The sequence below is a fragment of the Oncorhynchus nerka genome, linkage group LG7, assembly GCF_034236695.1.
Source record: "Oncorhynchus nerka isolate Pitt River linkage group LG7, Oner_Uvic_2.0, whole genome shotgun sequence".
In the NCBI taxonomy this organism is placed as follows: domain Eukaryota; kingdom Metazoa; phylum Chordata; class Actinopteri; order Salmoniformes; family Salmonidae; genus Oncorhynchus; species Oncorhynchus nerka.
Window position 1 is genome coordinate 94,026,151 of NC_088402.1, and position 26,330 is coordinate 94,052,480.

Here is a 26,330-nt window from a genome sequence, read left to right on the forward strand (position 1 = left end):
TGCTGACCCTGTAGACAGTATGCTGACCCTACAGTATGCTGACAGTATGCTGACCCTGTAGATAGTATGCTGACCCTGTATATAGTATGCTGACCCTGTATATAGTATGCTGACCCTGTATACAGTATGCTGACCCTGTATATAGTATGCTGACCCTGTAGACAGTATGCTGACCCTGTAGACAGTATGCTGACCCTGTATATAGTATGCTGACCCTGTATACAGTATGCTGACCCTGATAGTATGCTGACCCTGTAGTATATGCTGACCCTGTATACAGTATGCTGACCCTGTATATGGTATGCTGACCCTGTAGACAGTATGCTGACCCTGTATATAGTATGCTGATCCAGTATATAGTATACCCTAGTATGCTGACTATGTATATAGTATGCTGACCCTGTATATAGTATGCTGACCCAGTATGTAGACAGTATGCTGACCCTGTATATAGTATGCTGACCCTGTAGACAGTATGCTGACCCTGTACTGACAGTATGCTGACCCTGTATATAGTATGCTGACCCTGTATATAGTATGCTGACCCTGTATATAGTATGCTGACCCTGTATATAGTATGCTGACCCCTGCTGATAGACAGTAGACAGCTGACCCTGTATAGTACTGACCCTGTATATAGTATGCTGACCCTCTGTAGACAGTATGCTGACCCTGTATATAGTATGCTGACCCTGTAGTACAGTATGCTGACCCTGTATACAGTATGCTGACCCTGTATATAGTATGCTGACCCTGTATATAGTATGCTGACCCTGTATATAGTATGCTGACCCTGTATATAGTATGCTGACAGTATGCTGACCTGTATAGTATGCTGACCCCAGTATGCTGACCCAGTATATAGTATGCTGACCCTGACAGTAGACAGTATGCTGACCTGTAGACAGTATGATAGACAGTATGCTGACCCCCAGTGACCCTGTATACAGTATGCTGACCCTGTATATAGTATGCTGACCCTGTATATAGTATGCTGACCCTGTATACAGTATGCTGACCCTGTATATAGTATGCTGACCCTGTATACAGTATGCTGACCCTGTAGACAGTATGCTGACCCTGTATACAGTATGCTGACCCTGTATATAGTATGCTGACCCTGTATATAGTATGCTGACCCTAGTATGCTGACCCTGTATATAGTATGCTGACCCTGTAGACAGTATAGTATGCTGCCCTGTAGACAGTATGCTGACCCTGTAGACAGTATGCTGACCCAGTATGCTGATAGTATGCTGACCATGTATATACAGTATGCTGACCCTGTAGACAGTATGCTGACCCCAGTAGACAGTATGCTGACCCTGTAGACATGCTGACCCCAGTATGCTATGTAGACAGTATGCTGACCCTGTATATAGTATGCTGACCCTGTATACAGTATGCTGACCCTGTATACAGTATGCTGACCCTGTATATAGTATGCTGACCCTGTATAGAGTATGCTGACCCTGTATATAGTATGCTGACTGACCCTGTATGACCCTGTATATAGTATGCTGACCCTGTATAGTAGCTATGAGTATGCTGACCCTGTATATAGTATGCTGACCCTGTATATAGTATGACCCTGTAGACAGTATGCTGACCCTGTATATAGTATGCTGATATAGTATGCTGACCCTGTATATAGTGACAGTATGCTGACCCTGTAGACAGTATATAGTATGCCCTGTATACAGTAGTATGCTGACCCTGTAGACAGTATACTGACCCTGACCCTGTATACAGTATGCTGACAGTATGCTGACCCTGTAGACAGTATGCTGACCCTAGTATGACAGTATGCTGACCCTGTATATAGTATGCTGACCCTGTATACAGTATGCTGACCCTGTATATAGTATGCTGACTCTGTATACAGTATGCTGACCCTGTATATAGTATGCTGACCCTGTATATAGTATGCTGACCCCTGCTGACCCTGTATAGTATGCTGACCCTGTAGACTGTGCTGACCCAGTATGCTGACCCTGTATACAGTATGCTGACCCTGTATACAGTATGCTGACCCTGTATATAGTATGCTGACCCTGTATACAGTATGCTGACCCTGTATATAGTATGCTGACCCTGTATATAGTATGCTGACCCTGTATATAGTATGCTGACCCTGTATATAGTATGCTGACCCTGTATAGTATGCTGCTGACCCTGTAGACAGTATGCTGACCCTGTATATAGTATGCTGACCCTGTATATACAGTATGCTGACCCTGTATATAGTATGTATATAGTATGCTGACCCTGTATATAGTATGCTGACCCTGTATATAGTATGCTGACCCTGTATACAGTATGCTGACCCTGTATATAGTATGCTGACCCTGTATATAGTATGCTGACCCTGTATATAGTATGCTGCCCCTGTAGACAGTATGCTGACCCTGTAGACAGTATGCTGACCCTGTAGACAGTATGCTGACCCTGTAGACAGTATGCTGACCCTGTATACAGTATGCTGACCCTGTATACAGTATGCTGACCCTGTATATATTATGCTGACCCTGTATATAGTATGCTGACCCTGTATATAGTATGCTGACCCTGTATACAGTATGCTGACCCTGTAGACAGTGTGCTGACCCTGTACAGTATGCTGACACTGTAGACAGTATGCTGACCCTGTATATAGTATGCTGACCCTGTATATAGTATGCTCCCTGTAAATAGTATACAGTATGCTGACCCTGTATATGCTGAGTATGTGCTGACCCTGTAGACAGTATGCTGACCCTGTGTAAGTATGCTGACCCTGTATACAGTATGCTGACCCTGTAAAGTATGCTGACCCCTGTATACAGTATGCTGACCCAGTATATAGTATGCTGACCCTGTAAATAGTATGCTGACCCAGTATGCTGACCCAGTATATAGTATGCTGACCCTGTAGACAGTATGCTGACCCCTGACCCTGTATAGTATGCTGAACAGTATGCTGACCCTGTATACAGTATGCTGACCCTGTATACAGTATGCTGACCCTGTATACAGTATGCTGACCCTGTAAATAGTATACAGTATGCTGACCTGTATATAGTATGCTGACCCTGTATATAGTATGCTGACCCTGTATATAGTATGCTGACAGTATGCTGACCCTGTAAATAGTATACAGTATGCTGACCCTGTAGACAGTATGCTGACCCTGTATAAGTATGCTGACCCTGTATATAGTGTGCTGACCCTGTATACAGTATGCTGACCCTGTATACAGTATGCTGACCCTGTAGTACAGTATGCTGACCCTGTATATAGTATGCTGACCCTGTATGAGTATATAGTATGCTGACCCTGTATATAGACAGTATGCTGACCCTGTAGACAGTATGCTGACCCAGTATATAGTATGCTGACCCTGTATATAGTATGCTGACCCTGTAGACAGTATGCTGACCCTGTATATAGTATGCTGACCCTGTATACAGTATGCTGACCCTGTATATAGTATAGTATGCTGACCCTGTATACAGTATGCTGACCCTGTATATAGTATGCTGACCCTGTATATAGTATGCTGACCCTGTATATAGTATGCTGACCCTGTATATAGTATGCTGACCCTGTATATGTATACAGTATGCTGACCCTGTATACAGTATGCTGACCCTGTATATAGTATGCTGACCCTGTATATAGTATGCTGACCCTGTAAACTGACCCTGTATATAGTATGTATATAGTATGCTGACCCTGTATATAGTATGCTGACCCTGTATACAGTATGCTGACCCTGTATATAGTATGCTGACCTGACCCAGTATATAGTATGACCCTGTATATAGTATGCTGACCCTGTAGACAGTAGTACCCTGTACAGTATGCTGACCCTGTAGACAGTATGCTGATAGTATGCTGACCCTGTAGACAGTATGCTACCCAGTACAGTATGCTGACCCTGTATACAGTATGCTGACCCTGTATACAGTATGCTGACCCTGTATATAGTATGCTGACCCTGTATATATGCTGTATGCTGACCCTGTATAGACAGTATGCTGACCCTGTATATAGTATGCTGACCCTGTATATAGTATGCTGACCCTGTAGACAGTATGCTGACCCTGTATACAGTATGCTGACCCTGTAGTATGCTGACCCTGTAGTATACAGTATGCTGACCCTGTATACAGTATGCTGACCCTGTATACAGTATGCTGACCCTGTATATAGTATGCTGACCCTGTATATATTATGCTGACCCTGTATAGAGTATGCTGACCCTGTAAATAGTATACAGTATGCTGACCCTGTATATAGTATGCTGACCCTGTATATAGTATGCTGACCCTGTATATAGTATGCTGACCAGTATACTGCTGATATAGTATGCTGACCCTGTATATAGTATGCTGACCCAGTATATAGTATGCTGACCCTGTATATAGTATGCTGACCCTGTAGACAGTATGCTGACCCTGTAGACAGTAGACAGTATGCTGACCCTGTAGACAGTATGCTGACCCTGTAGACAGTATGCTGACCCTGTATACAGTATGCTGACCCTGTATACAGTATGCTGACCCTGTATATAGTATGCTGACCTGTATATAGTATGCTGACCCTGTATACAGTATACTACCCTGTAGTATGCCCTGTATACAGTATGCTGACCCTGTAGACAGTATGCTGACCCTGTATACAGTATGCTGACCCTGTATACAGTATGCTGACCCTGTATATAGTATGCTGACCCTGTATATAGTATGACCCTGTATATAGTATCCCTGTATTAGACAGTATGCTGACCCTGTATATAGTATGCTGACCCTGTATGCTGACTGTATATAGTATGCTGACCCTGTATATAGTATGCTGACCCTGTAGACAGTATGCTGACCCTGTATATAGTATGCTGACCCTGTAGACAGTATGCTGACCCTGTATACAGTATGCTGACCCTGTAGACAGTATGACCCTGTAGACAGTATGCTGACCCTGTAGACAGTATGCTGACCCTGTAGACAGTATGCTGACCCCAGTATGTATACAGTATGCTGACCCTGTATACAGTATGCTGACCCTGTATACAGTATGCTGACCCTGTAGACAGTATGCTGACCCTGTAGACAGTATGCTGACCCTGTAGATAGTATGCTGACCCTGTATATAGTATGCTGACCCTGTATACAGTATGCTGACCCTGTAGACAGTATGCTGACCCTGTATATAGTATGCTGACCCTGTAGACAGTATGCTAACCCTGTAGACAGTATGCTGACCCTGTATATAGTATGCTGACCCTGTATACAGTATGCTGACCCTGTATATAGTATGCTGACCCTGTAGACAGTATACTGACCCTGTATATAGTATGCTGACTCTGTATACAGTATGCTGACCCTGTATATGGTATGCTGACCCTGTAGACAGTATCCTGACCCTGTATATAGTATGCTGACTCTGTATATAGTATGCTGACTATGTATATAGTATGCTGACCCTGTATACAGTATGCTGACCCTGTATATAGTATGCTGACTATGTATATAGTATGCTGACCCTGTATATAGTATGCTGACCCTGTAGACAGTATGCTGACCCTGTATATAGTATGCTGACCCTGTAGACAGTATGCTGACCCTGTAGACAGTATGCTGACCCTGTATATAGTATGCTGACCCTGTATATAGTATGCTGACCCTGTATACAGTATGCTGACCCTGTATATAGTATGCTGACCCTGTAGACAGTATACTGACCCTGTATATAGTATGCTGACTCTGTATACAGTATGCTGACCCTGTATACGGTATGCTGACCCTGTAGACAGTATGCTGACCCAGTATATAGTATGCTGACCCTGTATACAGTATGCTGACCCTGTATATAGTATGCTGGAAGTATATTATGCTGACCCTGTATAGAGTATGCTGACCCTGTATATAGTATGCTGACTCTGTATACAGTATGCTGACCCTGTATATAGTATGCTGACCCTGTATATAGTATGCTGACCCTGTGACCCAGTATGCTGACTCTGTATATCAAGTATGCTGACCCTGTATATAGTATGCTGACCCTGTATATAGTATGCTGACCCTGTAGACAGTATGCTGACCCTGTAGACAGTATGCTGACCCAGTATATAGTATGCTGACCCTGTATATAGATGCTGAGTATATAGTATGCTGACCCTAGACAGTATGCTGATCAGTATCACCCATATAGGCTGACCCAGTAGCAGTAGCTGACCCTGTATATAGTATGCTGACCCAGTATGCTGGTAGGTATGCTGACCCTGTATAGCAGTATGCTGACCCTGTATATAGTATGCTGACCCTGTATACAGTATGCTGACCCTGTTATAGTATGACCCAGTATATAGATGCTGACCCTGTATATAGTATGCTGAAAAGTATGCTGACCCTGTATACAGTATGCTTAGACAGTATTGACCCTGTAGACAGGTACTGACCCTGGATAGTATGCTGACAGTAACAGTATGCTGACCCTGTATATAGTATGCTGACCCTGTATATAGTATGCTGACCCTGTATATAGTATGCTGACCTGTATATAGTATGCTGACCTGTATACAGTATCTATAATAGTATGCTGCCCCTGTAGACAGTATGCTGACCCTGTATATAGTATGCTGACCCTTAAAGTATGCTGACCTGTATATAGTATGCTTTAGTATGCTGACCCTGTGACAGTATGCTGACCCTGTAGACAGTATGCTGACCCTGTAGAAGTATGCTGACCCTGTAGGCAGTAGTGCTGACCCTGTAGACAATGCTGACCCTGTAACAGTATGCTGACCCTAGTAGACTGTATATAGTATGCTGACCCTGTAGACAGTATGCTGACCCTGTTACAGTATGCTGATGCATGAAACCAGACAGTATGCTGACCCGGTAGACAGTATGTGACCCTCAAAGTATGCTGACCCTGTATATAGGGATAGACATATGCTGACCCTGTATATAGGCTGACCCTGTAGACAGTATGCTGACCCTGTAGACAGTATGCTGACCATGCTGACCCCTGTAGACAGTATGCTGATATAGTATGCTGAATACAGTATGCTGACCCTATGCTGACCCTGTATACAGTATGCTGACCCTGTATATAGATGCACCCTGTAGGGCAGTATGCTGACCCTGTAGTAGTATGCTGACCCTGTATATAGCTGACCCTGTATACAGTATGCTGACCCTGTATACAGTATGCTGACCCTGTAGATAGTATGCTGACCCTGTATACAGTATGCTGACCCTGTATATAGTATGCTGACCCTGTATATAGTATGCTGACCCTGTATACAGTATGCTGACCCTGTATATAGTATGCTGACCCTGTATATAGTATGCTGACCCTGTATATAGTATGCTGACCCTAGACAGTATGCTGACCCTGTATATAGTATGCTGACCCTGTATACAGTATGCTGACCCTGTATACAGTATGCTGACCCTGTATACAGTATGCTGACCCTGTATATAGTATGCTGACCCTGTATACAGTATGCTGACCCTGTATATAGTATGCTGACCCTGTATACAGTATGCTGACCCTGTATATAGTATGCTGACCCTGTATATAGTATGCTGACCCTGTATACAGTATGCTGACCCTGTAGACAGTATGCTGACCCTGTATATAGTATGCTGACCCTGTATACAGTATGCTGACCCTGTATATAGTATGCTGACCCTGTATACAGTATGCTGACCCTGTATACAGTATGCTGACCCTGTATATAGTATGCTGACCCTGTATACAGTATGCTGACCCTGTATATAGTATGCTGACCCTGTATACAGTATGCTGACCCTGTATACAGTATGCTGACCCTGTATACAGTATGCTGACCCTGTATACAGTATGCTGACCCTGTATATAGTATGCTGACCCTGTAGACAGTATGCTGACCCTGTATACAGTATGCTGACCCAGTATATAGTATGCTGACCCTGTATACAGTATGCTGACCCTGTATATAGTATGCTGACCCTGTATACAGTATGCTGACCCTGTATACAGTATGCTGACCCTGTATATAGTATGCTGACCCTGTAGACAGTATGCTGACCCTGTATATAGTATGCTGACCCTGTATACAGTATGCTGACCCTGTATATAGTATGCTGACCCTGTATATAGTATGCTGACCCTGTAGACAGTATGCTGACCCTGTATATAGTATGCTGACCCTGTATACAGTATGCTGACCCTGTATACAGTATGCTGACCCTGTAGACAGTATGCTGACCCTGTATACAGTATGCTGACCCTGTATATAGTATGCTGACCCTGTATATAGTATGCTGACCCTGTAGACAGTATGCTGACCCTGTATATAGTATGCTGACCCTGTAGACAGTATGCTGACCCTGTAGACAGTATGCTGACCCTATGCTGACCCTGTATACAGTATGCTGACCCTGTATATAGTATGCTGACCTGTATATAGTATGCTGACCCTGTATACAGTATGCTGACCCTGTATACAGTATGCTGACCCTGTATATAGTATGCTGACCCTGTATATAGTATGCTGACCCTGTATACAGTATGCTGACCCTGTATATAGTATGCTGACCCTGTATACAGTATGCTGACCCTGTATATAGTATGCTGACCCTGTATATAGTATGCTGACCTGTAGTATATAGTATGCTGACCCTGTATATAGTATGCTGACCCTGTATACAGTATGCTGACCCTGTAGACAGTATGCTGACCCTGTATACAGTACCTGACCCTGTATACAGTATGCTGACCCTGTATACAGTATGCTGACCCTGTATATAGTATGCTGACCCTGTATATAGTATGCTGACCCTGTATATAGTATGCTGACCCTGTATATAGTATGCTGTATGCTGACCCTGTATACAGTATGCTGACCCTGTATACCCTGTAGACAGTATGCTGACCCTGTATATAGTATGCTGACCCTGTATATAGTATGCTGACTACCCTGTATATAGTATGCTGACCCTGTAGACAGTATGCTGACCCTGTATATAGTATGCTGACCCTGTATATAGTATGCTGACCCTGTATATGCTGACCCTGTAGACAGTATGCTGACCCTGTGTATGCTGATAGATAGTATGCTGACCCTGTAGACAGTATGCTGACCCTGTATACAGTATGCTAGACAGTATGCTGACCCTGTATACAGTATGCTGACCCTGTAGACAGTATGCTGACCCTGTGACCCTGTATACAGTATGCTGACCCTGTATACAGTATGCTGACCCTGTAGACAGTATGCTGACCCTGTAGACAGTATGCTGACCCTGTATATAGTATGCTGACCCTGTATATAGTATGCTGACCCTGTATACAGTATGCTGACCCTGTAGACAGTATGCTGACCCTGTATATAGTATGCTGACCCTGTAGACAGTATGCTGACCCTGTAGACAGTATGCTGACCCTGTATATAGTATGCTGACCCTGTATACAGTATGCTGACCCTGTATATAGTATGCTGACCCTGTATACAGTATGCTGACCCTGTATATAGTATGCTGACCCTGTATACAGTATGCTGACCCTGTATATAGTATGCTGACCCTGTATACAGTATGCTGACCCTGTATATAGTATGCTGACTCTGACCCTGTATATAGTATGCTGACCCTGTATACAGTATGCTGACCCTAGTATGATAGTATGCTGATGCTGACCCAGTATATAGTATGCTGACCCTGTATATAGTATGCTGACCCTGTATATGCTGACTCTGTATATAGTATGCTGACCCTGTATATAGTATGCTGACCCTGTATACAGTATGCTGACCCTGTATATGAGTATGCTGACCCTGTATACAGTATGCTGACCCTGTATACAGTATGCTGACCCTGTATATAGTATGCTGACCCTGTATATAGTATGCTGACCCTGTATACAGTATGCTGACCCTGTATATAGTATGCTGACCCTGTATACAGTATGCTGACCCTGTATATAGTATGCTATACAGTATGCTGACCCTGTATACGGTATGCTGACCCTGTAGACAGTATGCTGACCCAGTATATAGTATGCTGACCCTGTATACAGTATGCTGACCCTGTATATAGTATGCTGACCCTGTATATATTATGCTGACCCTGTATAGAGTATGCTGACCCTGTATATAGTATGCTGACTCTGTATACAGTATGCTGACCCTGTATATAGTATGCTGACCCTGTATATAGTATGCTGACCCTGTATATAGTATGCTGACTCTGTATATAGTATGCTGACCCTGTATATAGTATGCTGACCCTGTATATAGTATGCTGACCCTGTAGACAGTATGCTGACCCTGTATACAGTATGCTGACCCAGTATATAGTATGCTGACCCAGTATATAGTATGCTGACCCTGTATATAGTATGCTGACCCTGTAGACAGTATGCTGACCCTGTAGACAGTATGCTGACCCAGTATATAGTATGCTGACCCTGTAGACAGTATGCTGACCCTGTATATAGTATCCTGACCCCATGCTGATATAGTACTGAGTATGCTGACCCAGTATATAGTATGCTGACCCTGTATACAGTATGCTGACCCTGTATACAGTAATCTTACTTTCTTGTGTTCTTCTTATTTTTATTTATTGTTGTTCAACATTGTTGTTTTTAGTGCTACGTTGATATTGATTAGTCCGTTGTTGGGGTTTAGAGCTGAAATACATTCCACTGTACTTTTTCACGTGACATTGAAACTCTCTCCCTCTCTTTCTCAGGTCTCTGTATCAGGAGTCCTTCCCATCCCAGATGCAGGAGCTGACCCTGAAAGAACCCAGCACTGACAGAGGTGACCTGCCTACCCCAGGTACACTGGTCTAACAACAACAACAACAACAACAACAACATCAGAGGTGACCTGCCTACCCCAGGTACACTGGTCTAACAACAACAACAACATCAGAGGTGACCTGCCTACCCCGGGTACACTGGTCTAACAACAACAACAACAACATCAGAGGTGACCTGCCTACCCCGGGTACACTGGTCTAACAACAACAACAACAACAACAACAACAACAGAGGTGACCTGCCTACCCCGGGTACACTGGTCTAACAACAACAACAACAACAGAGGTGACCTGCCTACCCCGGGTACACTGGTCTAACAACAACATCAGAGGTGACCTGCCTACCCCGGGTACACTGGTCTAACAACAACAACAGAGGTGACCTGCCTACCCCGGGTACACTGGTCTAACAACAACAACATAACAACAACATCAGAGGTGACCTGCCTACCCCAGAGGTGACCTGCCTGGTACACTAACTAACAACAACAACAACAACAGAGGTGACCTGCCTACCCCGGGTACACTGGTCTAACAACAACAACAACAACAGAGGTGACCTGCCTACCCCGGGTACACTGGTCTAACAACAACATCAGAGGTGACCTGCCTACCCCGGGTACACTGGTCTAACAACAACAACAGAGGTGACCTGCCTACCCCGGGTACACTGGTCTAACAACAACATCAGAGGTGACCTGCCTACCCCGGGTACACTGGTCTAACAACAACAACAACAACAGAGGTGACCTGCCTACCCCGGGTACACTGGTCTAACAACAACATCAGAGGTGACCTGCCTACCCCGGGTACACTGGTCTAACAACAACAACAGAGGTGACCTGCCTACCCCGGGTACACTGGTCTAACAACAACATCAGAGGTGCCCTGCCTACCCTGGGTACACTGGTCTAACAACAACAACAACAACAACAGAGGTGACCTGCCTACCCCGGGTACACTGGTCTAACAACAACAACAACAACATCAACAACAACAACAGAGGTGACCTGCCTACCCCGGGTACACTGGTCTAACAACAACATCAGAGGTGACCTGCCTACCCCGGGCACACTGGTCTAACAACAACAAACAACAACAACAACATCAGAGGTGATCTGCCTACCCCGGGTACACTGGTCTAACAACAACAACAACAACAACAACAACATCAGAGGTGATCTGCCTACCCCGGGTACACTGGTCTAACAACAACAACAACAACAACAACAACAACATCAGAGGTGACCTGCCTACCCCGGGTACACTGGTCTAACAACAACATCAGAGGTGACCTGCCTACCCCGGGTACACTGGTCTAACAACAACAACAACAACAACAACAACAACAACAACAACAACAAACAGACATGTTACTGACTGAATGATACACAGTCATAGTGTAGAGTAACTTCATGGACCTGCATACAAAAAGGAAAATATGAAGGACATTTATTTACACAACATTTGTTTTGTTTTTCTGCACATTTTTTTTGGAGGGGGGGAGAGAATGTTCCCCCTCCCCCCCCTAAGGGATCTTTTCTTCGCAATGCATCATCAAAGTCGGATCATGCACTGCCTCTGAAGATCAATGGCAAGGTGCTTGAAAGAGTCTAGCACTTCAAACAGTCTCTGGTAGAAATATAGGCCAGCGGAACATTGCTGTAAGTTTATACAACCGATCCAGGTGAAGGACGTTGAACAAGGTCATGGACAGTGTTACAGGTTCCTCAACCCTTACAGAAATACTGCATTTCTCTTAAGGGAACCATCATCATCGTCATCTTCATCGTCATCCACGTAGAATTTCAGGTCTTTAGTAGAGACGACAAATGGATAAGTACACAACTAACCAAACAGAAAGCACACCCATACGTTGTCACACAGACCCCTACAGTACAACGAATCAGGTTGGTTAGGGAATGGGAAAGAGATGTCTACAAACAACACAGTCATGTTATATCCCTTTGGCTCCACTTCAAACAGGAAGGGGTGTGTCGTTCCAGACTGCTGCTTGCACTAGTGTGCCAATAGGTGGCACCAAAGGGTGCTTATATTCTTTCCGCAGCCCACCGAGCCCAGCCCACAGATAATGACAATGTCATAGATCACCTTCTAAGCTAATCAGACCTTTAACCCCAAACCCCCCCCCCCCCCCCCCAAAAGGATAGAGACACTTGGGTAAAGGAGGATAACATAATTTTTTAAAAATGTTGATCATTTAGCAGACGCTCTTATCCAGAGCAATTTACAGGAGCAATTAGGGTTTAAGTGCCTTGCTCAAGGGCACATCGACATAGCTTGCAAAATATTTGGCTTGGATATTCGAACCAGCGACCTTTAGGCTACTGGTCCAACGCTCCTACTTGCTAGGATACCTGCTGCCCTATATAAAACCATGCAACCGACAGCTCAGATTCAGGTATGGCAATGTGGTAAACACTGCACTCAATCACAAATGACTTTTAAATGTTACAAGCTCTATAACGTGAATCTTTAAATTTAATATCCTGTTCTTTGAAACTCAAAACAACTGGAAAAAAAACTCAAGATAGAAAATGTACTTTTGATTTACACAATAATTTCTTTGTCCCATACTTCCTGCTGTTGTCGTGGAGAGGTATGAAGGGAATGTGATCAGAATGAGAATATTTTTAGAATTTTAAAAAACCTTCTTTTAAAAAAAAAAATACAACATGCGGTCATTACTGCAAACATTCTATTATGTTTTTGTACTGCGTAGTTTTCCATGAATTGAACCATGAGACCAGCCAGATTAAATATGAAATCAGGTATTGACCATCCTCAGACCAAAACACTGGACTGGATGAATGGATAGGTAAATCTACCTTCATCCATAGCATCAAATCTATGTTGTGTCTTCTTGACTTTTTCCTGTTTAAGTCCATGTCCATCATAATTCAGTCAGGTATAAATCAAGTCACTGTAGCCTGGGAGCCAGTCTGTTTAGCCTGGGAGCCAGTAGCCTGGGAGCCATTCTGTTTAGCCTGGGAGCCAGTCTGTTTAGCCTGGGAGCCAGTCTGTTTAGCCTGGGAGCCAGTCTGTTTAGCCTGGGAGCCAGTCTGTTTAGCCTGGGAGCCAGTCTGTTTAGCCTGGGAGCCAGTCTGTTTAGCCTGGGAGCCAGTCTGTTTAGCCTGGGAGCCAGTCTGTTTAGCCTGGGAGCCAGTCTGTTTAGCCTGGAGCCAGTCTGTTTAGCCTGGGAGCCAGTCTGTTTAGCCTGGGAGCCAGTCTGTTTAGCCTGGGAGCCAGTCTGTTTAGCCTGGGAGCCAGTCTGTTTAGCCTGAGAGCAAGTCTGTTTAGCCTGGGAGCCAGTCTGTTTAGCCTGGGAGCCAGTCTGTTTAGCCTGGGAGCCAGTCTGTTTAGCCTGGGAGCCAGTCTGTTTAGCCTGGGAGCCAGTCTGTTTAGCCTGGGAGCCAGTCTATTTAGCCTGGGAGTCAGTCTGTTTAGCCAAGGAGGCAGTCTGTTTAGCCCGAGAGCCAGTCTGTTTAGCCCGAGAGCCAGTCTGTTTAGCCCGAGAGCCAGTCTGTTTAGCCTGAGAGCCAGTCTGTTTAGCCTGGGAGCCAGTCTGTTTAGCCTGGGAGCCAGTCTGTTTAGCCTGGGAGCCAGTCTGTTTAGCCTGGGAGCCAGTCTGTTTAGCCTGGGAGTCAGTCTGTTTAGCCTGGGAGCCAGTCTGTTTAGCCTGGGAGCCAGTCTGTTTAGCCTGGGAGTCAGTCTGTTTAGCCTGGGAGCCAGTCTGTTTAGCCTGGGAGCCAGTCTGATTCTGCTCTCCTGTCAACTCTTAATGGAATTGTCATGCCAAACGTTTTCATGTTCAGCCAATGACAAGTCGGCAACATCATAAACAGATCTGACACCAGGCTAAACTCAATTTAATCGACCCTGTCAACATTCCCATAACCCATAGACAGCAATACATACATTTCTGTTCAGTATTTTCCTGAAAATATTCAATATTGCTTTCCATGCTGTATTCTCATCTATGCCTAGACACTTTTCTAAAAGAGATATTGTGCTATACAGTAGCTACTAAAGCAATCAATCTTTGTTCAAGGACTTAAGAGCAGACCCCATTCAGGTAAAAAAAAAAAATATATATATATATATGGTATTGTGACATACACCAGTTGCAACTAAATCCAGACTGGATCTCTTCATGTGAAACGGAACTGAATTCAGTCTGGATCTCTTCATGTGAAACGGAACTAAATCTCTTCCAGAATTCACTGGATCACTTCATGTGAAACAGAACTGAATTCAGTCTGGATCTCTTCATGTGAAACGGAACTGAATTCAGTCTGGATCTCTTCATGTGAAACGGAATTGAATTCAGTCTGGCTTCAGGAACTGAATTCAGTTATTCTTCTGAAACGGAACTTCATTCCTCTTCAGTTGGATCTCTTCATGTGAAACGGAATTGAATTCAGTCTGGATCTCTTCCACTGAATTCAGTCTGATCTCTTCATGTGAAACGGAACTGAATTCAGTCTGGATCTCTTCATGTGAAACGGAACTGAATTCAGTCTGGATCTCTTCATGTGAAACGGAACTGAATTCAGTCTGGATCTCTTCATGAAACGGAACTTTCAGTCTGGATCTCCAGGCTAGGCTGAATTTTATTCTCTTTATTCCTCTTTTGCCAAATGCTGCCATGCTTGTCTCCAGACAACTAAAAAGAGCTTTTCTGCTTCCTCCATTTTGTATTTCAAGCTGCATGACAACAACAATCAATTCAAACTTTTTTTGACAAAACAAACCAATATGTCCCTCAGGTTAAATGATCAATGGGAGTAGTTGTTTAATTATGTTAATGTCCCTACTGTAGTTGAGCACAATTATTATTATTATTATTATTTTAATTGCACTTCTCTTGAAAAATTCTATGGATTATTACTGTGAAAGATTAAGAGTTCCTTCAGTAGAACTTCTTGTGACGTGATGCTTCCAACTTATTGACCGAATAGCTGTGATATGAGCAGCTCACAGCGTGTGGTTTGTGTTACATGTGACATGTTGTGACACTGGCACACAACAGTTGTCTGTATAAATCAACAATGATGACATTTGACTTCACAACGATGATGTCCAGTTGAACCCGTTTGTGACGTGGTCCAGCTTCTCGGTGATGGGTACTGAACACTGAACACCAACACCTGTGTAAATAGGAGGTTTTTCCTCCTGAAAGACATGAGCAGTGGTTGACTATGTCGAATCTAAACATTTGCAACAGGGAGACAACGGCATGGAAGTGTAGACTTGTTTTCTAACGTCTCTGAGAAGGCAGAGAAATGTTAATCAGACAATACCAAACGTTCTGTCAACACGAGAGGCTGGGAGGACGTCACAAAATCATCAGCTACAGAATCCCACCATGTCACAGATACATTATCAGAGTGCTCAGCGTACCTCTAGTCTGACATCAGTCACCGTCAACAGATATAAGTTGATTACATAACATACAGCATTGAGTCTAGTGTCCCGCACAGAACAGAACATAGAACAGACGAGTCCCGCATAGAACAGACGAGTCCCACATAGAACAGACGAGTCCCACATAGAACAGACGAGTCCCACATAGAACAGAACAGACGAGTCCCACATAGTCCCACATAGAACAGACGAGTCCCACATAGAACAGACGAGAGTCCCACATAGAACAGACGAGAGTCCCACATAGAACAGACGAGAGTCCCACATAGAACAGACATAGAACAGAGTCCCACATAGAACAGACATAGAGAGTCCCACATAGAACAGACGAGAGTCCCACATAGAACAGACGAGAGTCCCACATAGAACAGACGAGTCCCACATAGAACAGACAGTCCCATAGAACAGACGAGAGTCCCCATAGAACAGACGAGAGTCCCGAGACATAGAACAGAACAGACGAGAGTCCCACATAGAACAGACGAGAGTCCCACATAGAACAGACGAGAGTCCCACATAGAACAGACGAGAGTCCCAGTTCAAGGATAAGAGCAGACCCCATTCAGGTGAAAAAAATAATATATATATATATATATATATATATATATATGGTATTGTGACATACACCAGTTGCAACTAAATCCAGTCCGGAACTGAATTCAGACATCCGCACAGAACAGACGAGAGTCCCGACATAGAACAGACGAGAGTCCCGCATAGAACAGACAGAGAGTCCCGCGAGAGTCCCGCACAGAACAGACGAGAGTCCCGCGAGTCCCGCACAGAACAGACGAGAGTCCAGAACAGACGAGAGTCCCGCACAGAACAGACGAGAGTCCCGCACAGAACAGCGAGAGTCCCGCACAGAACAGACGAGAGTCCCGCACAGAACAGACGAGAGTCCCGCACAGAACAGACGAGAGTCCCGCACAGAACAGACGAGAGTCCCACAGTAGAACACGAGAGTCCCGCACAGAACAGCGAGTAGTCATCCCGCACAGACCCACATCGAGAGTCCCACATAGAACAGACGAGAGTCCCACATAGAACAGACGAGAGTCCCACATAGAACAGAAAACATAGAACACTGGCTATCCTATTACAGAAAGGAAAAACATACAGTCCAGTAAATATTCAGACCCCTTGACTTTTTCAACATTTTGTTACGTTACAGCCTTATTCTAAAATGGATTAAATAAATACAAATCCTCATCAATCTACACACAATAACTCCAAAGCAAAGCAAAAACAGTTTTTTTTAGAAATGTTTGCAAATTTATAAAAACAAAAATGCCTTATTTACATAAGTATTCAGACCCTTTACTATGAGACTTGAAATTGAGCTCAGGTGCATCCTGTTTCCATTGATCATCCTTGAGATGTTTCTACAACTTGATTGCAGTCCACCTGTGGTAAATTCAATTGATTGGACATGATTTGGAAAGGTACACACCTGTCTATATAAGGTCCCACGTTGACAGTGCATGTCAGAGCAGAAACCAAGCCATGAGGTCCAAGGAATTGTCTGTAGAGCTCCGAGACAGGATTGTGTCTAGGCTTAGATCTGGGGAAGGGTACCACATTTTTATTGCAGCATTGAAGGGTCCTCAAGGATACAGTGGCCTCCATCATTCTTAAATGGAAGAAGTTTGGAACTACCAAGACTCTCCCTAGAGCTGGCCGCCCGGCAGAACTAAACAATCGGGGGAGAAAGGCCTTGGTTAGGGAGGTGACCAAGAACCCAATTGTCACTCTGACAGAGCTCCAGAGTTCCTCTGTGGAGATGGGAGAATCTTCCAGAAGGACAACCATCTCTGCAGCACTCCACCAATTAGGCCTTTATGGTAGAGTGGCCAGACAGAAGCCACTCCTCAGTAAAAAGTCAAATGACAGCCCGCTTGGAGTTTGCCAAAAGACTCTCAGAACATGAGAAACAAGATTCTCTGGTCTGATGAAACCAAGACTGAACGCTTTGGCCTGAATGCCAAGTGTCACGTCTGGAGGAAACCTGGCACCATCCCTATGGTGAAGCATGGTGGTGGCAACATCATGCTGTGGGGATGTTTTTCATCGGCAGGGACTGAGAGACTAGTCAGGATAGAGGGAAGCTGAACAGAGCGAAGTACAGAGAGATTCTTGATGAAAACCTGTTCCAGAGTGCTCAAAACCTCAGACTGGGGCGAAGGTTCACCTTCTAACAGGACAACGACTCTAAGCACATTATAATCCATTTTAGAACGCTGTATAGTTACAAAACGTGCATTGTTGCATGTTCTTTCCGCAAACTGTCATAAACATGAAGCACCCAGCTTCTATCCAATCAAATCAACATTGACATTATCCCACCCCTGGTTAGACACTATTGGCTCAAGAAGCCAAACGTAACACAATATCTGCCCATTTAAATCTTTTGTCTTGCCCATTCATCCTCTGAATGGCACACGTACACAATCAATGTCTCAATTATCTCAAGATTTAAAAATCCTTCTTTAACCTGCCTCCTCCCCTTCATCTACACTGATTTTAAAGTGGATTTAACAAGTGACATCAATAAGGGATCAGAGCTTTCACCTGGAGATTCACCTGGTCAGTCTGTGTCATGGAAAGAGCTTAATGTTTTGTACACTCAGTGTATATAATGATTATATGTATCAATTGGCTGATGATTGTGTTATAAATCTGCCATGATGTGTTGTAGCTGTAGTGCCTAACAGCACAAACATCACTAGACCGACACATTCCTCTAGGTGCATAATTAAAGGGGAATTACACAGAAAATACTCTATTTGGGGGGGTTCCAGACTTCAAAAAATGTTTTTCTGATGTGATTTAAGCATTGACATGGACTCAGATCCTCGTTGTTTCTCTATGAATCATTGTAATATTGATCTGGAAGAAGAAGAAAAAACTCCCAAACCAGGAAAAATGAAAACGGAGAAAACAGAATTCAGGAAAATACTAAATATAGTTGAATTAGGGTCCCCCCTTGGAGTTGGTTATTAACCATGACTTTACCAGGTATGTTGACAGAAAACACATCTGTTGTACACCAAGGACCCAGGGAAGAGTTGCAGGGGAGATATGAGAAGAATGTGCCTATTTTGAAAGCAATAAAAAAAAAAAGTAGCTTGCGAAAGGTTTCATTTTTAATTAAAAAAAAAAAAAGTAGCTCTCATGCTAGAAAAGGTTATAGACTGTTTTATTATGACAATGCAATTTCCCCCCTTGTTTTCTTTCCTTGAGGTTGTAAATGACATTATCCTCCTCATATCTACTTGGATTATTATGGACCGTAATGAGGAGGAAGCCAAGGGAACTGCTTTCATTTCTAAATTACTCTTTCGTTCATTTTAGCAACAAGGACTGGAGGCAAAACATGTATTTGACCTACGAGGAGGATAAAGATGTCTCTTCAACTTCTACTTTTCTTCTTCTGTGGTTGTGACTATGGACTTCTTCTTCTGTGGTTGTGACTATGGACTTCTTCTTCTGTGGTTGTGACTATGGACTTCTTCTTCTGTGGTTGTGACTATGGACTTCTTCTTCTGTGGTTGTGACTATGGACTTTTTGATGGACTTTATGAATTGTTCTTTTGCATAGCAATGAATGCACCCTGTAAAAAAAAAAGATATGAAGCTTTTTCTATCTTTGTCATTTTTTTTGGCCATTTGTACTGCTTTTTATCTGATCTCACATAACTTTCTGAATTATTCATATGATTCAAATTAATTATTCATATGATTCAAATGACAAATAAATTTCTTGTATTAATGCTGTAAATGCTGTTTTTATTAAAGTGATTGTTAACGGCAGCATTCTGACTGACTGGTCTGGTAGCCTACCACACGATCTGTTAACGGCAGCATTCTGACTGATTGGTCTGGTAGCCTACCACACGATCTGTTAACTGCAGCATTCTGACTGACTGGTCTGGTAGCCTACCACACGATCTGTTAACTGCAGCATTCTGACTGACTGGTCTGGTAGCCTACCACACGATCTGTTAACTGCAGCATTCTGACTGACTGGTCTGGTAGCCTACCACACGATCTGTTAACTGCAGCATTCTGACTGACTGGTCTGGTAGCCTACCACACAATCTGTTAACTGCAGCATTCTGACTGACTGGTCTGGTAGCCTACCACACGATCTGTTAACTGCAGCATTCTGACTGACTGGTCTGGTAGCCTACCACACGATCTGTTAACTGCAGCATTCTGACTGACTGGTCTGGTAGCCTACCACACGATCTGTTAACTGCAGCATTCTGACTGACTGGTCTGGTAGCCTACCACACGATCTGTTAACTGCAGCATTCTGACTGACTGGTCTGGTACCACAGCCTACCACACGATCTGTTAACTGCAGCATTCTGACTGACTGGTCTGGTAGCCTACCACACGATCTGTTAACTGCATTGTGAGTGGTTTCTTTTTGTTTATAGGGAGAGTGGGAGCACTTAGGTGATGATACCTACATAAGAACGCCATAACACAGTACATTTAAAGTCAGATACTATTTTCCATTGTGGTCCCTATTGTTATTATTATTGTTAACATAGATACATATGGTCTGTTAGGCCTACAATGATACATTACATAGACACGTTACATAGACATATAGTTACCCTCATGATACACTAGCACAGGTGGTCTGACGATCTGTTAACTAAAACACTGCTTCCCATTAATTTCAGTGGAAGGAAAGCGGAGAGAAGCGGTGTGAAGGTGGCGTGGGAGGCGGTGAAAAAGTGCACACTTTTCTCGGACTGGGCGATGACCAATCATATCGAATGGTTTCCATGACTGGAATTAGACCCAAGGCTTCTGAGACTTTCTTCAAGCAAAAGACTGTTAACTGACAAAAAAATACTAAGGATGGAAGCAAATGTTAGTAATTATAATGTCATAATAAATCATCAAAAAAATGTACAGTTGACAGGAATATGTAGAGACAAACGATTATGCATTTTTTTATTTTTTTTTATCATAAAGTTAATAGACAAAAATCGACTGATTTTGCAAGCTAGCTGACTAGCTTTATGGGTGTTGTGACATGAGTATGACATTGTAATTCTGGTTGTTTAATGTTTTACTGGACTCCTGAAACAACCAGCAAACCAGGCTGCCATCTGGTGAAACAATGGATATAAAGAATCTAGCTAGCTAAAGAATTTACTGCAAATTGAATGTACAATTTTGTAAGATTGCCTTGCTGATATTTGCCATGCAGATAGATGAAATAACGTAGCTAGCTATGTTCCTGCTTATTGTGCAGTGGAGGAACAACATACCTGTCTGCCTATGGATGTGTAGCTAGCTATCTAGCCCCATCTGTGTATGGACCCAAACGTTTGGTATACATATTAGTTCAGAACCTAGCTATGAACCTCAGCTATCATAGCCAGTTGTATCAACTTCAAAACAGCCCGAATGACATTAATGAAGCCTATCGATTGAGTAGAATATAATATAAATTTATGCCAAGGATGCAAGTCGAATATACATGTAGTTATTACCATGCATGAGAACCCCCACATTGTAGCCTGTACATTTAATGTATTCACTGATCATGTAACTCTACCTTGGCAAATAAAGTGCTGTTCAGGTATGACAACTCCGAGGAGGGCCTGGTCTGGTCTGGTTGAGTTGAAAAATACCTGCCTTAGTTTAGTTTATTCATTGATACAAGGATACTCATGAGCAGGATATCAGAAGTACATGTGAACGGATATGAGCTACTATCCGGAATATTGTGCGCATGTAAACATGGTCATTGTTAGAGAGGCCACTAGAGTTTCTGGCCAATATAATATTGTAATGACCTGACTAGATCATAAATGAACAATTGTCCAGACAGAGGCTTGAGTTTGCGAATTTACACAGGCCGTAGCACACGCCAAAAATGACAGATAACCCACAAGCCAATCGTGACCTTCTCTTGTGAAGCCCAGACGTAAGAGAGAGAGAACAAAGGCTGAACCTTAACTTCCAATGCCTCGCCCCCTCCACGCCACTCCGCCAACCACCAGGATGCCCTGCGTCAGAACATTCCAGGCATTCCCGTGATTGGCAGATAGCAGGTTGATTGACATGTCGGACCCCGCGAACACCGGGTACTGGTCAGTACAACACAACCACCTCCTAGCCTAGCACATAACACACAGCTGTCTGTGCGGGTCGCTACAATATTACTGGCTGGAGCAGTTCCATCCACTCAGGTCCCCAGATCTGTGCAGTGCTCTGAGGGAATTTGAATGACTGACTGATTTTTGTTTTTTAGTAATATGTTTTTCGGGATGTTTGAGGAAGTTAAAAGTGATGTTTTTCCCCCCACTTTTTTAATTATGGATTCCCCCCCGTTTTTTTGTTTTCCTGTAGCCAGTAGTGGGCGGCAATACTCCTTTTCAGGGTTGTAGTCTGCCCTTAAAACCCCACCGAAGAAGAAGAAGATCTGCGCCAATCACTGAGTTATAAATAAGCGGTGCCAATCAATCCATTATATCATAGAAGAAGTGGAGTCCATGTTGAATAAGACTTTTGCGTCTGATGCAAGACATTGTCAAACATTACTAGAGCATTTTGACTGTCGAAGTCGGGGGTTGTTTTCCCCCCCCAGAAGGTCACCTTCCTAGCTAGCTGGCTACTACTGGACGGGTAACGTTATCCAGACAGTGATATAGAAGTTGGGGGCAGACAGAAAGTTTCAGCTAACGTTAGCATGCTAGCTAAGTAGCTTAGGAAGTGTTTTGATTTTTTTCCCCTTCATTTCAGTGAGTGTTGTTCGTCTGTAAATACGTCTCGTATGAATATATGGATATAATATATAGCTAGATGTCAACGTTACCGCTATGTTATTAGAGAGCACGTTTCATCTCTATCACGGCTTTCTAGTTTTCCTGGTTGTTAACCGAAGTAACCTAGCTAGCTAAGGTTAGCAAGCAGTAGCACTGCGTATGCGATGGATTGTCTTTTGGCATTTCTGTTTCGCTTGAAAGAGGTTGGTTTATAGTTGCTTTAACTGGCTAAGTGAATGTTATAGTTGATTGTATTTTTGTTGTGCTTGCAACGTTGAATAGGCAGCAAGAAGCACTTTTTATAAAAGGTTGTAGCTATATAGAGGTCATCGTGGGATTAACGTTAACAGGTGTTTCAGTTTGGAGAGCTCAGCTGTATTTGGCTTTATTAAAGCCGCTTGCTAACCAGCCTTAACAATGTTGGTAATGTATGAAAAGCTTCCCGAGCAACTCAAGAAAACCTCCCATGTCAGAAAAGCAGTTATCCTTCTCGTCGCTGCCTATGGAATCAAGAAACTCTACCCGTACTTATGGGCTAAACTCAGGAAGAATGTCGGGGGTACACCGCTCCCAGTCCCCCCCATAAACTCTAACGGGGTGCTACTGGAGGGGTCAGAGAAACAAGGAAAGAAGAAAAGTAGTAACTCGCCGGCTGTGAACCAGGAGTTTCTGAAGAGGCTAAGTCACCTGCTTCGTATCCTGTTTCCCCAGCTGTTCTGTAAGGAGTTGGGTCTGCTGGGGTTCCACTCCCTGGCTCTCATCTCCAGAACCTTCCTCTCTATCTACGTGGCCAACCTGGACGGCATGATAGGTAGGTAGGACAGACATTGAATGTTGCTGGTTCGAATGACGAGTCCGTGTAGATGAACTGGCAACCTGGCAGGTGGCTGCTTTCAGATTCCAGGTACTATGCTCTTGCCGTTGTGCTCTTGAGCAAGGCACTTAACCCCTGTGACTGTGTTGTCTGAGGCTGTTGGGAGCAGAGCATAAGTAGAATATCTGTCTTTGCAGATTGGTGGACTAAATACACTTCTATCCTCTTACAGTGAAGACCATTGTGAAGAAGGACCCCCAGGCGTTTGTGTGGGAGTTGACAAAATGGCTGCTCATTGCTGTCCCGGCCACCTTTGTGAACAGCGCCATCCGTTACCTAGAGGGACAGCTGGCACTGGCCTTCCGCACGCGCTTGGTAACCCACGCCTATAAGCTCTACTTCAGCAACCAAACATACTACCGCGTCAGCAACATGGACGGACGCCTCGCCAACCCAGACCAGGTGTGTGTATGGGGGGTGCAGGGCCTGCTCTAGCCTTTTCGGGGGCCCTATGTAAGATTTGGTTGCGGGCAAAACATTTTAGTGTACGGTTTTAAAGTTCATTTACAGCAATTCTACACATTTCGACACGGGGAGAGAAGATGTTGCAGTTATAAAACATGTTTTCTGGAGTTCTACACATTTTGCCATGTGGCGGAGGGAAATGTAGCAATTTATAACACATTTCATGTAATCCTACTTAATTTGCTATAGGGCACAGATTTTGTTGAAGTTTTAAAGCAAATTTCCTGCAATTTTGCCATGACTAATACCTTGTTAATGATATCTGAATGAGAGTGACTAACTAAATCAATGGGGGCCCCCTGAAGGTCAGGGCCCCTGGGCATGTTCCCTGTGTCACGTAAAAAAATCTTACCAGTGTGAAATAGTTTCCCATCGTTCTGATCGTGTTGTGATTGACGTCATGTTGTAAAACTAAAATCACAGTGTGAAAAATGTTCCCTTGTCAATAATTGCACGTGTGGATGGCTGAGCTCCTGCAGATGTTTCTCACACCCCCCCCCACCCTTGATTTAGCAAGCTAACTGTCGTAATTAAGCTGTAAACTGGTCGAGATAGGCTTTAACTTATGTGTATAGCTAGCTAGCTAACAAAATATACGAGCTGTCATTCGAAAAAGTAGCGCCCAAGTCTTTGCAATCGCAAATAATCTCTCACCTAAACCCTTCAGCACTTGGTGACATGATCATTGATGCTTGACTGTCTTCTGACCTTTATAAATGAAGTCATGTAGGTTATACCCACACTCTCTGCCAGCTGTTGGCCAGAGCGCATCAGCTGTTACCCCCACTCTCTGCCAGCTGTTGGCCAGAGCGCATCAGCTATTACCCACACTCTCTGCCAGCTGTTGGCCAGAGCGCATCAGCACACTCTTGCCACCCACACTCTCTGCCAGCTGTTGGCCAGAGCGCATCAGCTATTACCCACACTCTCTGCCAGCTGTTGGCCAGAGCGCATCAGCTATTACCCACACTCTCTGCCAGCTGTTGGCCAGAGCGCATCAGCTGTTACCCACACTCTCTGCCAGCTGTTGGCCAGAGCGCATCAGCTATTACCCACACTCTCTGCCAGCTGTTGGCCAGAGCGCATCAGCTATTACCCACACTCTCTGCCAGCTGTTGGCCAGAGCGCATCAGCTATTACCCACACTCTCTGCCAGCTGTTGGCCAGAGCGCATCAGCTATTACCCACACTCTGCCAGCTGTGCCATCTGTTGGCCTGCCAGCTGAGCGCATCAGCTATTACCCACACTCTCTGCCAGCTGTTTGGCCAGAGCGCATCAGCTATTACCCACACTCTCTGCCAGCTGTGTTGGCATCAGAGCTCTCTCAGCTGTTGGCCACCCATCAGCTCTCTGCCTCTCTGCCAGCTGTTGGCCAGAGCGCATCAGCTAGCTGTTGGCCAGAGCAGCTCTCTGCCAGCTGTTGGCCAGAGCGCATCAGCTATTACCCACACTCTCTGCCAGCTGTTGGCCAGAGCGCATCAGCTATTACCCACACTCTCTGCCAGCTGTTGGCCAGCATCAGCTATTACCCACACTCTCTGCCAGCTGTTGGCCAGAGCGCATCAGCTATTACCCACACTCTCTGCCAGCTGTTGGCCAGAGCGCATCAGCTATTACCCACACTCTCTGCCAGCTGTTGGCCAGAGCGCATCAGCTATTACCCACTCTCTGCCAGCTGTTGGCCAGAGCGCATCAGCTATTACCCACACTCTCTGCCAGCTGTTGGCCAGAGCGCATCAGCTATTACCCACACTCTCTGCCAGCTGTTGGCCAGAGCGCATCAGCGCACTCTCTGCCAGCTGTTGGCCAGAGCGCATCAGCTATTACCCACACTCTCTGCCAGCTGTTGGCCAGAGCGCATCAGCTATTACCCACACTCTCTGCCAGCTGTTGGCCAGCCGAGCTATTACCCACACTCTCTGCCAGCTGTTGGCCACGCATCAGCTATT

The 26,330-nt window shown here is 44.3% G+C and overlaps 2 protein-coding genes across 3 annotated transcripts in view; both read left to right on the top strand.

Annotated features, from left to right (window-relative positions):
• ccdc120a (coiled-coil domain containing 120a) overlaps positions 1–11,211 on the top strand; it is a 122,657-nt gene extending 111,446 nt beyond the window's left edge. The window contains exons 11-12 of one of the 2 annotated variants that reach the window (XM_065021001.1): positions 10,725–10,795; positions 10,860–11,211. In XM_065021001.1, the coding sequence (XP_064877073.1) occupies positions 10,725–10,795; positions 10,860–10,891 (103 nt within the window). In that variant the 3' untranslated portion in view covers positions 10,892–11,211. Of the gene's footprint in view, positions 1–10,724 lie in introns of both variants that reach the window. The other variant, XM_065021000.1, reaches the window with a different exon arrangement.
• Positions 11,212–22,717: 11,506 nt separating this feature from the next.
• The window catches only part of abcd1 (ATP-binding cassette, sub-family D (ALD), member 1), a 37,069-nt gene continuing 33,456 nt past the window's right edge, over positions 22,718–26,330 (top strand). Inside the window, exons 1-2 of the mRNA XM_065021002.1 lie at positions 22,718–23,852; positions 24,088–24,317. Of these exons, the coding sequence (XP_064877074.1) occupies positions 23,459–23,852; positions 24,088–24,317 (624 nt within the window). The 5' untranslated portion in view covers positions 22,718–23,458. The remainder of the gene's footprint in view (positions 23,853–24,087; positions 24,318–26,330) is intronic.